The sequence below is a fragment of the Trachurus trachurus genome, assembly GCF_905171665.1.
Source record: "Trachurus trachurus genome assembly, chromosome: 14".
In the NCBI taxonomy this organism is placed as follows: Eukaryota; Metazoa; Chordata; class Actinopteri; order Carangiformes; family Carangidae; genus Trachurus; species Trachurus trachurus.
This window is the reverse complement of record NC_139903.1, coordinates 1,098,420-1,111,783: the sequence shown is the minus strand read 5'-3', so window position 1 is coordinate 1,111,783 and position 13,364 is coordinate 1,098,420. Positions and strand designations below refer to the sequence as shown.

Sequence of the window (13,364 nt, the reverse complement as noted above, 5' to 3'; positions counted from 1 at the left end):
CCATTTCTGCTCCGCGCCACGGCCCCGGCGTGCCTCAGGCCCCGCGGTGGCATGGGCGAGCGAGGGCCGTCCATCGCCGCTTGCGGCTTTAATTATTATTATTTTGGATCTCCGCGTTTGAACGCGATTTCGACCCCTTTGCCATGCTCGAAAACTCACCAAATTTTAAACACAGAGGGGGAAGCCCGAAAATTGCGATTCAGTGGTGGTCTCGCATGTGGGCGTGGCCAAATGGCACCACAGCGCCCCCTAGACCGCGCATAGGGAATGAGGGTCTGCGACACCGATTTGTCCGAAACTTGGTAAACATATTCATCAACCCCAGATCTACAAAAAATCGCTTTACAGACATACCCGAAAACCAACAGGAAGTCGGCCATTTTGCTTCAAACTTTGTTTACGCAAAACGAACTCCTCCGAGGGGTTACGCCCGATCGGCTCCAAATTGGGTAGAGAACATCGTCAGACCTAGCTGAGCTTATCTTGTGCTCCGCAGGTCTGTAGCTCAAAGCGCTTGGCCTCTGGCATGCCTTGAAGTTTGGCGACTGTTTCGGTGCTCGCCATATAAATACGAACGGCTCTCATGCCCACATACTTGATCGTAGACGCTTCAAACTTGGTGCAAAAATCTATGGAGAGACCCTGAACGATCCGACATATTATTTGCCTACGTCGCTCATAGCGCCCCCCGGTGGTAACAGGAAACGTACAAAAATTCGTTAAAAATACGTAGTTGACCAAATCGACTTCGTTCCACTTCTAGTACATGCAGACCCGGATGGTGAAGTTACATCATGAACGCTTTGACCCTACGAGCAACGGCGTCCGTGTGCCGCCGCGGCGAATGTGTATCTTCCCAATTTAAATTACGTTTGCCAAATACGCGCACATACTTCGTCGTAGCCACTTGAAATTCAAAGGACATGACGTTGGCTCCTTCCTGAACGTTTTGATGTATCGACTTCCTGCCTGGCTCATAGCGCCCCCCGGTGGTAACAGGAAGTACGCAAAAATTAATTAAAAATCCATACTTCACCCGATCAACTTCATTCCACTTCTAATACATGCAGAACCAGTTGCTGAAGCTACATTATGAACGCTGTTAAGATACGACGAACGGCGTCCGTGTGCCGCCGCGGCGACTGGCGATTTTTTATCGTACAATTACGTTTGCCTTTTTCGTGGCTTTAACGAAGTCGTGTCCTCACGAAATTTCATCCACAGGTCAAGAATGGCGAGCTCTTTCAGCGGATACAGTCGTTTCCCATGGGCGTGGCTAAATGCCTCAATAGCGCCCCCTTGAAGTTTTTCCGAAATTCTCCATAGACAAATTTCGCTTACTTTGTCGTACACATACGAAACTCGACACACACCTGTATCATACCCAAACATACAAAAAATTGAATTGCAGCCACGCCCTAAACCCAACAGGAAGTCGGCCATTTTGGTTAGCATTTCTTTGACGCAAAACGAACTCGTCCGAGGGAGTTCGCCCGATTGACTTCAAATTGGGTAGAGAACATCTCCAGACCAAGCTGATTACGGCTTGTGCTCCGCAGGTGTGTAGCTCAAAGGGCGTGGCTGCTAGGGCACGGCCAAGTCCCACGAGTCAGCTAAAAAGGTTTAAATGCTAACACGCCCACAGATTTGATCGCAGCTGCTTCAAACTTGGTGCACATGATGAGGGCGTGACCCTGAACGATCCGACATATTATTTTCCTACGTCACTCATAGCGCCCCCCGGTGGTAACAGGAAGTGCGCTAAAATTCATTAAAAATACATCGTTGACCCCATCAACTTCATTCCACTTCTAAAACATGCCGAACAAGTTGGTGAAAGTATTTCATGAACGCTATGACGCTACGGCTAATGGCCCCCTTGTGGAGGCGACAGGAATAGCGCTCCATCGTGAACTGCCACCTCCCACGGATTTTGCCCGATTGACTTCATATTCGCTACAGATCATCAGGAGACCAAGCTGGTCAAACACTATTAAAAGCTTTTCTCTACGTCAAACGGCGTGGCTGCTAGGGGGCGACAAAGTTGGCCAACAGCTCGTTTAGTCGCCATGCTATTACGTTTGCCTTCCACGCCCACATACTTGATCGTAGTCACTTCAAAATTTCAGTACATGATCAGAGGCCCGCCCTCTACGCCTCCATTTGATCGTACGCTAGCTCGCTCAAGACGCCCCCTTGTGGACACAGGAAATGTCGTGTTTTGCATCGACATTGTCCGATCAGCCTGAAACTTCACATGTGTGATGAGGTCACGACCCCAAACACAACGGCCCACATCCCGTTACCGCCCCCTGGTGGACAACCGTAAACCTGCCGTAACTCCATCGTACGTTGTCCGATTTGCTCGAAACTTCACGTGTTCGACGAGGGGACCGCCCTCGACGCAGCCGCCCACGCCCGGTTGCGCGCGGGGGTTTTGAAGAGCGGCCCGGGGGTAGCGGGGACGCCGAGTGGCGTGGAACGAGGGCCCGTCATAGCCGCTTGCGGCTTTAATTATTATTATTATTATTATTATTATTATTAATAAACTGCATTTGTCCACTTACTGCTTGAGCTTATAACAAATATTTATTTATGTATAATCATCAAATTAGTGTAGAATAAACACAAAGAAAATTCAAAGACTATTTTAATAGCTTTCTTTAAACTTTAAACACAGTTTCTCTCCTGTGAAGAACAAATTTGGCACTAAAAAGGCCACTGGCTTATATTCTCCAACAGAAATAATAACAAAACAACCCAGGCCTACATGTGTTGAAGTGCAGGTTGAATATCAAAACCATCAAGACCACTCCAGACCACTTATGGGCATGTTTTTCCTTTTTTCCTACCAAGCTGTGCTGCTGACGTGCACGAAAAAACAACCACATCACTGAATTTCCCTCCGTAAATTAAATTGAATAGACCGATCGGTTCATTGTTTTATTTATTGATCTGTAGGTGGTGATTTGTGTAGCTACATCTCCAAGGCAACGCTGCTCTTCTGTCCAGTTCACACATGAAGCTTCACTTTTCATTCAAACAAACTAATCACAACTAAACAAACATTCAATAACTAATCTAAAGAGAATGAAACCAGCCGGCGGTGAAGCTCTAAAGACCTACGGTTGAGTTAATGGGCTCTGTCTTACCCCGGGGACGACGCTGTTACCCGGCCGACCGGCTCCGCAGACCGGGCTGTTGCCTCGGTGACGCTCCGCTACGGTCGCTGCTGGTGGAGCGTCACTGCTCCGAGAACGTCATCATCATGTGGATAAACTAACCGCATATTGGTCATCTAAACGGTTACTTACTCGCATGAAAAAATATTAAAACCTAATAAAGTGAAGAATAACAGCGCTACAGCCGGTACAGGCTTTGTCTGGTTTGCCTGCACATGTCACCAAAGGTAACGGGTCAGCCGCCACTGGAAGTAAACAAAACAGCGTTAACTTTATTCATCCCACGACGGGGAAATTTGCAAGGTTACAGCAGCAGTACATACTACAAACAAACACATCCACACATGCCGTGCACACTGTGGTGGACTGGTAAAAAAAAAGCAAATATAGATGTTTATAAATATAGGGCAACCAAAATATTAAAAGAATATACATATATATACGTATACTATATATATATATATATGGCTAATCGCCAAAATGAACGCGTTAACGTTGACAGTACTAGTTTCATGTTTGTTGTCATAGCAACAGAGTTCAGCCTCTCTTGTTTATTGTCTTTAAAACTTAAACATCGTCAGTAAACCTCTGATCAATGTGGCTGCTCAACATGAGTTTGTCTGGATGGAGCCACAGGTGGAGCTGACAGGTGAAGAGGCGGAGTCACTGCGTCTGTGTTGAAGCAGCAGCAGCTTCTCATGAATATTAATGAGCTGTTTTCTCTCTTCACTGTTTAACCTGCTTCCTGTTGCTTCAGCTGTTGGACTTTGATTTTCTAAACTTGTTCTTTCTGAAGCTTCTTCAGCTCTGAACAGATGATGAGACACTGAACGCTGTCAACAAGGAGCTTTGTCCTCAACTCACTGCTTCTATTCTTTATTCAGATTGAGGAGCTGCAGGTTGTCACGGATCAGCTGTTCTTCTCTGGTCTCAGCTCTGAAGTCCAACCCCTCCCACCTGAGACACCTGAACCTGAGTCACAACGACGAGCTGCAGGATTCAGCAGTGAAGGATCTGAGTGGTTTTCTGGAGAGTCCAGACTGTAGACTGGAGACTCTGAGGTCAGACTCTGTTTTATTTCTGTGCTCAGATGAATGTGATGTCAAAGTTGTGTTGACACTGAGCTGCAGACATGAGGCTGATGTTATACTGATCCACACTGAGGGTCGTCATGATGATGTCTGTTGTATTCTTCTCGGGTTTTAGTCCAGTCACTGTTTGTTGGGGGTGTCCTTGACTAAGGATTTTCAGGTGTCAATTATATATTAAAAGGCTTAAATCTGGTGAGGTTTAACAGCAATATTGAGAGGCTACACCTGTAAAGAACTACACACATCTTATTAGATCAACCTCATCTTTAAGATCATCAGTGGTGATCATCCAGAGAAGACACAATTTCAATTAATCTTGATGTGACACACAAACTCGCCCCCAGTCACCTCTCTCTCTGGCCTCCTCCTGTCATCTCTCCTCCTCCTGTCTACAAATTAACAGAAGCACACATCCGTCCATCTACAGTAGGCCATGAAGGCAGTGAGGAAAGTATTCAGACCCCCTTCAATTTTTTAACTAGTTGTTATTTTGCAGCTTTATGTTTAAAAAAATAAATAAAAGAAAACCTGAAATATCACCTCAACAAGTATTCAGACCCTTTGCTCTGACTCTCCTGTAGGTCATTCAGCTGCTGTCAATTTCTTTTATTCCTCTTTGAGATGGTTCTGCACCTACATTTGAGTCCAGCTATGTTGAGTTAAATAGTTTGGACACGATTTGGAAAGGTACACACCTGTCTAATGTACAGATCTGGACAAGGCTTAAAAAATCTGCTGCACTTATTGTTGCGAAGAGCAAAGTGGCTGTGTTGTCTTGCTTTAACTTCAATAAGCAGACGAGGCGTGATAGCTAGTCTTTTATATTTACTTCACAGTTTATACACCAGTAAACATTATCGTGCTACCTGCATGGCTACGTATACTGCTGACGTACAGGCGGGGCTTCCACGCATGCTCATAACTGCTGTGGCATGCTGGGTAATGTAGTTCTCATGTTACTATACTCATAACATCACAGTGGCCTCCATCATTCTTACATGGAGGAAGTTTAGGTCAACCAGTAGGCTACTCTTCTTAGAGCTGCAGCCGTCCGGCCAAACTGAACAATTGGGGGTGTTGTTTCAAAAGTGTTGGAGCTTCTTAAAAAAAGACGATCACTGCCGTTTCACATTCAAGCTGATCATATTTACTGATTTAAACACGGAAACACTGTTACAAGGCATGGAAAACAAACAACGGCGACATAAAAGTACCAGGAGGAAATCCGTTACTTAGCAACAATAACATTATTTTGTAGCAGCTAACCTCTAAACGCTACACTGGCAGAAGACAACACAATTGCTTGTTTCTATTTGGTTATAAAAAAGTCTAAGTCTAATGTGGATGAATCTACGTTACCACTTGTTAATGGGCCCATTTTCGATAAATATATCATTTTGTCTTTATCGTTATTTTGTTATTGTTAGTGGTGGTGGTGCGGAGGCTCATAAATGTAGTGTGAAAACGCTTCGCTTTTCCAAAACTCCTCGTTGTCCCTTTAAGTGGTTGGTTTATTCCGATTTTAAATCTGAATTAATTAATTCGTTGATCATGTAAACGTTGATTCTTCTTAAAAATAATTCCGGTCGTTCTGCGCATGCGTATTAACTGACTCGCCGTTCTGTGTGTGTGTCGCGGTGATAACTTAACCGTGAAAAGTAGGCTACAACACACACATAACGTGACAGCCGCGGTGTTGTGAGTGAGTCATGTCGGGACAACCAGGCTTCATGAACCCGCTCCACAGACCCCGGTGCCTGGCCGCTGCTGCTCCGGCGAGGAAGGCAAAGCTCACTGCCAGGATCGCCTTCCCCGCCGGAGCAGCAGCGGCGGCGGCCAGGCTCACACACCCAGGGAAGGCGATCCTGGCGTTAAGAGGAGAAACTTTCTGCTTCTATTGAGTTGTTAAGTTTAGCAGCAGCGGAGCGGCTCACGGCTGCAGCTCTGCTCACTTCACTCACTGAGAATGGAGTTTGTTTTCTTCCGGTAGACGTAAATACGTAAACATGTGTACCCTCTGTCCAATCAGAAGCCTTCCCGACCCCCAGACGTTGAGCGGAATTAAATAAAGGCGATTTAATGTGTTTTCCATGTAAACCCTAATTCGGAATTATTATTTCCATGTAAACTCAGTGATGTTGATCACATTTTTTTTTTCATTGTAGTGAGTCCCCGGGACCCACAGGTGGTGATTTGGGTGGGTCCCTGGGAAATTCAATGGGTCCCCATTAGGGTTGTCATAATACCAGAATTTCTGTAAATTTCCACGATTCTCGATACTTATTCGATACCACAATTAAAAAAAAAACTACACTATGATGATTACTGTATTTACTTAAATCACAGCAGCATAAACTGATTTGTTTAACTCAACCTGATGTAAACATTAATAAAACTCACACAGGCAGCTCCATGTTGTCCCTGTGTGATCAGGGATGTGCTTGGCCAAGGACAAAAAAGCAGGAAATTATACGGACCCATAGCGCGACCATGGGAGCGCGACACGGCAACAGTGCAGCCATTACACACATTACAGAATTTTGACACGTTATATTAAAAGTATATACACAAACAGAAAACAATTAATTTAAGGAGAAAAACACCTCAAAAACAGCATGTCAATCAATAGGTGCAGATACTATTACAGTGTGTGTGTGTTGTAAATATCACACACACTGTCTGAGAGGCAGAGAGACAAGAGAGAGAGAGCCAGTTATGGCAGGTGGAATTAGCACTTGATATTGAACTTATTTAAAAGGAAAACAAACATGCAGTAGGCTACTTAGCTCCATTTTAATATTTAATGATGGAAAAAAAGTTCTTGAACCATTGAGACCTTCCAGCCAGATGTGTGGTACATGTCTAATATATTTTGTAGCTGCTTAAGTAAATTTAAAAAAAAGAAAGAAGCAGATTTAGTACTGACTGAGGTTCCTATCATTGTAATGGCAAGAATGGCTGGAGTGTATGAAACTTAAACTGAACTCAGAACTGGTCTAGTGGGGAGCTGTGGCTGCAGAGCCCCTTTACAGCAGGTAGCACACGCACGCACGCACACACACACACACACACACACACACACCTGTTGCTGTGCTGTCTCTCTCTGTCCCTCGGCTCTCTGGAGTCTGGACTGTTGTTTTGGGCTCTAAGCATGGACGGTCCAACCCGTCCGGACGTGCTGGTTCGAGCCGGGTTCGCGCCGAGAATATGACTCGGTGAGGCCGGGCTTTTTTTTTTTTTTTAACGGGTTCGGACTGACTGAGAATTAATGCTCGTCGTAAATGTAAACACATTAACGTCAGCGCGTCACGTGCAGCACCACGCCGCTCCAACAAACACTACGGCGGCAAAAAAAAAAAAAGAGAGAGAGAAAACTACCGACTACCGCCGCTACGTCTTCTTGTTACGTTGCTGCTCAATGGTCGGGGCAATATCAACACCTATAGCTGTGTGGGTTAAATGGTGGATAATGGCCGTCCGCCGGTCATTCCCATGATTTTAAACACGAGTTGTTGTTAACAATGTATCATTTTTCATGGGAAAATGAGGTGCGTCCCCGGGACGCATGGATAGTGAGTTTACTGCGTCCTTTCAGATTTTAATGCGTCAGAGACGCAGGACGCGTACCTAGCAACATCACTGGAAACTCTAAGGAGAATATTTTAATTCAGAACTATTTAACTCATTGAGTGCCAACCACGTAATTTCTCGTTTTTCGTTCCCATGCGTTGAGTGCCAAAAACGAGATTTTTCGTTTTTTGCTTTTTTTTTAAATTATGAAAATAGACACTTTAATACACATTATATGTAAATTTGGGGACTCTACGACGAGGAGAACTGAAATAGATGACGATCAAAGTCTCATGACAGCTCATGATCTGGAAGTTTTTATCATAACTCGGCTTCTGCAAACGGAGTTCTGCATGTGGATGCAGCAGCTGCTCTGCTCTCACCCGCGCTGCTTCAGGTGCTCGGAGCAGAAACAGGAAGCTCTCAGCCGACTGTCCCGCCCGGTCTTCATCTGGAGCAACACCGTGTCCTCCCCAAAGTCCTCCCGCGGTAAAATCTGATGGTCTCTGGGCCAAAGCAGACCGGTACCACCGACCCGTACCACAGACGGACTGCGACCACCGGTGGGACCGGTGTTCCCGAGCCGCGGTGGCCGACAGACCCTCATGTTCCGCGGCGAGAGGCTGTGACACGGCACGGTGCGTCTGTCAGACTCCACCAATCTGGCCTATATGGCAGAGTGGCTCTAACTGACCTAAACTGCCTCCATGTATGAATGATGGAGGCCACTTGAGGTCCTCAACTCACTGCTTTTATTCTTTATTCAGATTGATCTGCTGCAGTTTGTCAGAGATCAGCTGTTCTTCTCTGGTCTCAGCTCTGAAGTCCAACCCCTCCCACCTGAGAGAACTGGACCTGAGCTCCAACAACCTGCAGGATTCAGGAGTGAAGCATCTGAGTGGTTTTCTGGAGAGTCCAGACTGTAGACTGGAGACTCTGAGGTCAGTTCACTGACTGTTACTGTTGTAGATCTGAGATCTTTGATCCATAACTGAACCTGATTGATCTTCACTCAGAACATTGATTATTGACTTTGATTTAATGGATGAAGGACATTTGAAATAGTTGTTGTCTCATGTTTCCAGTTGTTCTTCTCTCACACTGAGAATGATACTTTCCGCTCATTTCACTTTAGTCCTCATTGATAATCAATAGTCTGGTCACTTCGTGTGTGTGTGTGTGTGTGTGTGTGTGTGTGTGTGTGTGTGTGTGTGTGTGTGTGTGTGTGTGTGTGTGTGTGTGTGGTGAGACCAGGACCAAGACTGGACCTTTAAACGTCTGCTCATTTTATTCACTGATCATTGATCAGGACACATCTGATGTTATTTTATTCCTTATTCAGATTGATCAGCTGCAGGTTGTCAGAGATCAGCTGTTCTTCTCTGGTCTCAGCTCTGAAGTCCAACCCCTCCCACCTGAGAGAACTGGTCCTGAGAGGAAACAACCTGAGCTCTTCAGCGCTGCAGCAGCTTCGTGACCTTGTGAAGAGTCCAGACTTTCAACTGGAGACTCTGTGGTGAATTTGATCTGTTGCTGTTTCCACAGCTGATGATTGTGGATGTAAAATAAAATGTAAAGTGCAGCAGTGAAGAGAAAATGTTTGTGAACAGGTGAACCTGTTAAGATATGACATCATATATGACATCACTGAATGGGTTTGTGACTCATCACCTCCCTAAAACGTCTGCTTCTTCTCTACAGACCAGAGAGAGAGAGGACTGATCTCGATTTAATGTAATAATCATCTGGTAACTGTTTTTTTGTGCTATGGCTTTTGGAGCATTGCGGGTATTTTCTAACAGATTGTAGTGTACAAATGCACATTTATATGTAGATTTATATGAAACATGTATGATCTAATGCAATAAAGACAGATTGAGAATTATGAAACTTGTATTGATATGATTATTTTCTTCTTCCAAGTTTGTGTCTTAGCTCTTTCTTGCAAACCTGTTTTTGTTGTTGTTATTGTTGTTAGTTTCTGTCAGGAACAGGAAGAAGACTGCGCATGTGTAGCTGAGAGCAGGACACGCACCTGGCTCCCGCTCCCCCACGCTACAAATCTGTGATTTATGTGACTTTCTAGGGCATCTCGGCTTAATTTGGCCACATTTAATGCTGAATTAAACAGCCCTATGCCAAATAGGAAGGTTTCACAGACTCCAAATACCTTGGTCGAACCACGATTAACAAGAAGCGGCCTCCGCCGTCTAGCAACTATGGCTGCCGCAGGAGGAGACGCCAACCTCGCAACCACCCCGACCCTGCTGACCAGTGAATGCGCTTCACTAAGCAATGACATTGCAAAGCAAGTGGGCGCTCTATTGGAGGTAAAACTTGCCCAAATATTTGAAACACTGGATGCTGTCTCCATAAGGCTGGGGGATATTGATAAACGACTGGGAGGGGTGGATAAACGTGTTGAAGCAACTGAAACGCGTATCTCCGCAACCGAGGATGATGTAACCAAACTGAAAGTGCGCCTCGACACGGCAGAAAAAACTATCTCAGCTTTGGTTTTAAAGACTGATGATCTTGAGAGTCGCAGCCGCCGTGATAACATCCGGATATTTGGATTAAAAGAGGGGATCGAGGGAAGACAACCCATCGACTTCTTCAAAACCTGGCTGGCTGAGGCTCTGGACCTGGACACAAAGCACGGGGCTGTGAAGCTGGACAGAGCCCACAGGACGCCGGGGGCTCCGCGAGGCGACAACAAACCCCGCGCGGTTGTAGTAAAGCTGCATAACTACGCGGACAAAACGAAGATCTTGGCCGCCTACAAAGCAAAGCAGCCCCTGATATACGATGGAGTTCCAGTCTACATCCGACAAGATCTATCTCAGGGAGTCATTCAACAAAGAAGATCTTTCAACGGAGTCTGTAACTTCCTGATTAAAAATAACATCAGATTCCACATGGCCCTTCCCGCTACTCTCCTTTTCTCGCATGGTGGAGTGAAGTACTCCTTCACCAACGCTGAGGAAGCCCAAGCTCTTCTGAACAGCTGGGGATCAAAGGTCCACAGTAAGTAACATTACTGACGTCTGTAAGACATGACTGCCTATGTCTAAGTATTGAGCTGTCTGGCTGTCCCGAAATGGCAGTCAGTCAAGCTTTTATTTTGTCTTTCATGACTGAGGACATGATGTTTACAAATGCATCTGTTGTGACATACAAATCTGAATCACCTGGCTGTCATGGAATGCTATGATCTGGACTTGGGGTCATGCCAGACTAAAGGGACAAATCTTAGCAGGAGGGTGGGAGGAGGGAGGGAAATGAGGGGGGAGGGCAACGGGGTGAGGAGGGGAAAAAACAATCAAACAAATAAATAAATCTTAAAAAATATCATCTTCTCTTCTCTCCTTTTTTCTTTTCCCTCTCTTTTTCCTTTTTCTCCTTCTTTTTCCTTTTCTCCTTCTCTCCTCCTCTCTCCCTCTCTCTTATCTCTCCTCTTCATTCCCTTTCTCTCCTTTTTCTGTGGAATGAGGATATGAGCCAAACTGTAGTCACCTACTATCAGGGGTCGCGGGGGTCCAGGCACAAAATGTGAGGATGCCTGGTCAGAAGGCACGGTGCTATGCCTGTTTTCGTTTCTCTGTTGGTTTATTCTTGTTTGAGTTTTGTTTTGTAACTGTTGTATGTATGTATGTTTGTTTGTGGATGAATGGTCTTTTGTGTTTGTACAATTGTCCTGTGTGTTTGTATAAATGTAAACTGTACCCAGAAGCCATGAAATTAGCAAAGCTATCCATATGGGTTTCCATAACTTGAAAAATGAAGATGGGGATTGTGTACAACATGAATGTGGCCTTGATGGAAGAAATATAAAATGCAAACAATATGAACCTGAGCAACTTATTTCCCTAAGCACAGAGTCCAAGTTCTCCTTGATTCATCTGAATATTAGAAGCTTATCGAAACACTATGATGATCTTGCTGCATTACTCACTACTACTGGGTGTAAATTTGATATCATCGGATGCAGTGAAACCTGGCTTAATGACATGTCATATATCGATCTCTTCAATTTAAAGGGCTATAAACTTTTTCACAAGAACAGAATTGGGAAACTAGGGGGAGGAGTGTGCCTTTATGTGAACTCCAGACTCCAAGCTAATGTAAATGCAAATGTTGACCTTGATGACCCCTCCGATTCTCTATTCATTGATATTGAACTTCCAAATGGTAAAAAACTCACTGTTGGAATAATTTATCGGCCCCCTGATTCAAACCCAAGTGTGTTCAGGGATAAACTTGAAGAATCACTATATGCCATAAACATGAAAAACAATAATTGCATAATTATGGGCGATTTTAACATAGACATCTCTAAAGACAATGCAATTAAAAATGATTTCATTAATACTATTCACTCATTTTCTTATTTTCCAACGATAAACATCTGTACAAGAATACCTACAACTCATCTAAGTCAATTATAGATAATATGGTCACCAACATTCATAACTTCTGGCTGGAGTCTGGAGTGGTTTTGTCTGACATAACTGATCATTTCCCTATTGTGTTGTTTGTAAACTTAGCCCGTGAACCTACACTCCCTCCCAGTATGAAAACAATGAAAGTGTTAAATAATAGAACTCTGGAGCAGCTTTGTGTCAATCTCGAGACTAAGTCCTGGAATTGTGTATATAATGCTTCGGATCCAGATACTGCATATGACAGCCTAATCAGTGAATTATCAGAATCCATCCGTTCTACCATTCCTGTGAAGACTGTCAGGTGCAGAGCTGAAGAGCAAAATCCTTGGCTCACTAAAGGGATTTTAACTTCTATTAAACAAAAAAATAAACTTTATAAACAGTATATCAAAAATCCAAGTATCATAAATAAAATTAAATATAATACCCACAGAAATAAGCTCACTCATTTAATAAGAAAAAGCAAATGTGCACACTTTACTGAGCAGCTAAGGCTAGCTCAGGGTGACACTAAGAGGACGTGGTCAGTCTTAAATAATGTCCTGAATAGGGGAAGAAAACCCTTTGTGCTTCCCGATGGTGTTAATCGATCTGAACAGGAACTCACCAATGACTTTATGACTTTATGACTTTATTTTACAGGATAGCCCCTTGAGATGTGCCATCTCATTTTCGAGGGGGTCCATGTTATCAACGGAAATACAAACATACATAGTACATTATAATATACAAAGAAAGTAAGCAGAACAAACAAACAGACGAAAAACAAAACAACAAACAACAAACAAACAAAAACAGACACATGATACAATATAAAGACACAGACGCCCATTCACACACACTCACACACTACAATGCTCTATCGATCCTGACTCCCCCCATACAACACACCAGTAAAAAATAAACATAAATAAATGAAAAAAAATTTTTTTTTTTAAATAAATAAATACAGTAGTTGATTTGATTAGTTACACTTCATGTCAAAGGTACCTTACATCACAGACAGGAGCAGGGTGTTTGAAGGTAGGTAAACAATGATGATTTGAAAAGATGAAAAGAGGATATGGACCTAATTG

General features: G+C 44.0%; 2 protein-coding genes across 2 annotated transcripts in view; both read left to right on the top strand.

Annotated features, from left to right (window-relative positions):
- Positions 1–9,722, top strand: part of LOC310997205 (protein NLRC3-like) — a gene marked incomplete at its 5' end in the record, with an annotated part of 32,156 nt that extends 22,434 nt beyond the window's left edge. The window contains 3 exons of the mRNA XM_083986882.1: positions 4,067–4,243; positions 8,611–8,784; positions 9,186–9,722. Coding sequence (XP_083843008.1) covers positions 4,067–4,243; positions 8,611–8,784; positions 9,186–9,363 — 529 coding nt within the window. The 3' untranslated portion in view covers positions 9,364–9,722. The remainder of the gene's footprint in view (positions 1–4,066; positions 4,244–8,610; positions 8,785–9,185) is intronic.
- Positions 1–13,364, top strand: part of LOC310996890 (uncharacterized protein) — a 227,766-nt gene that overhangs the window by 30,550 nt on the left and 183,852 nt on the right. The gene's annotated exons all lie outside the window — the stretch shown is intronic.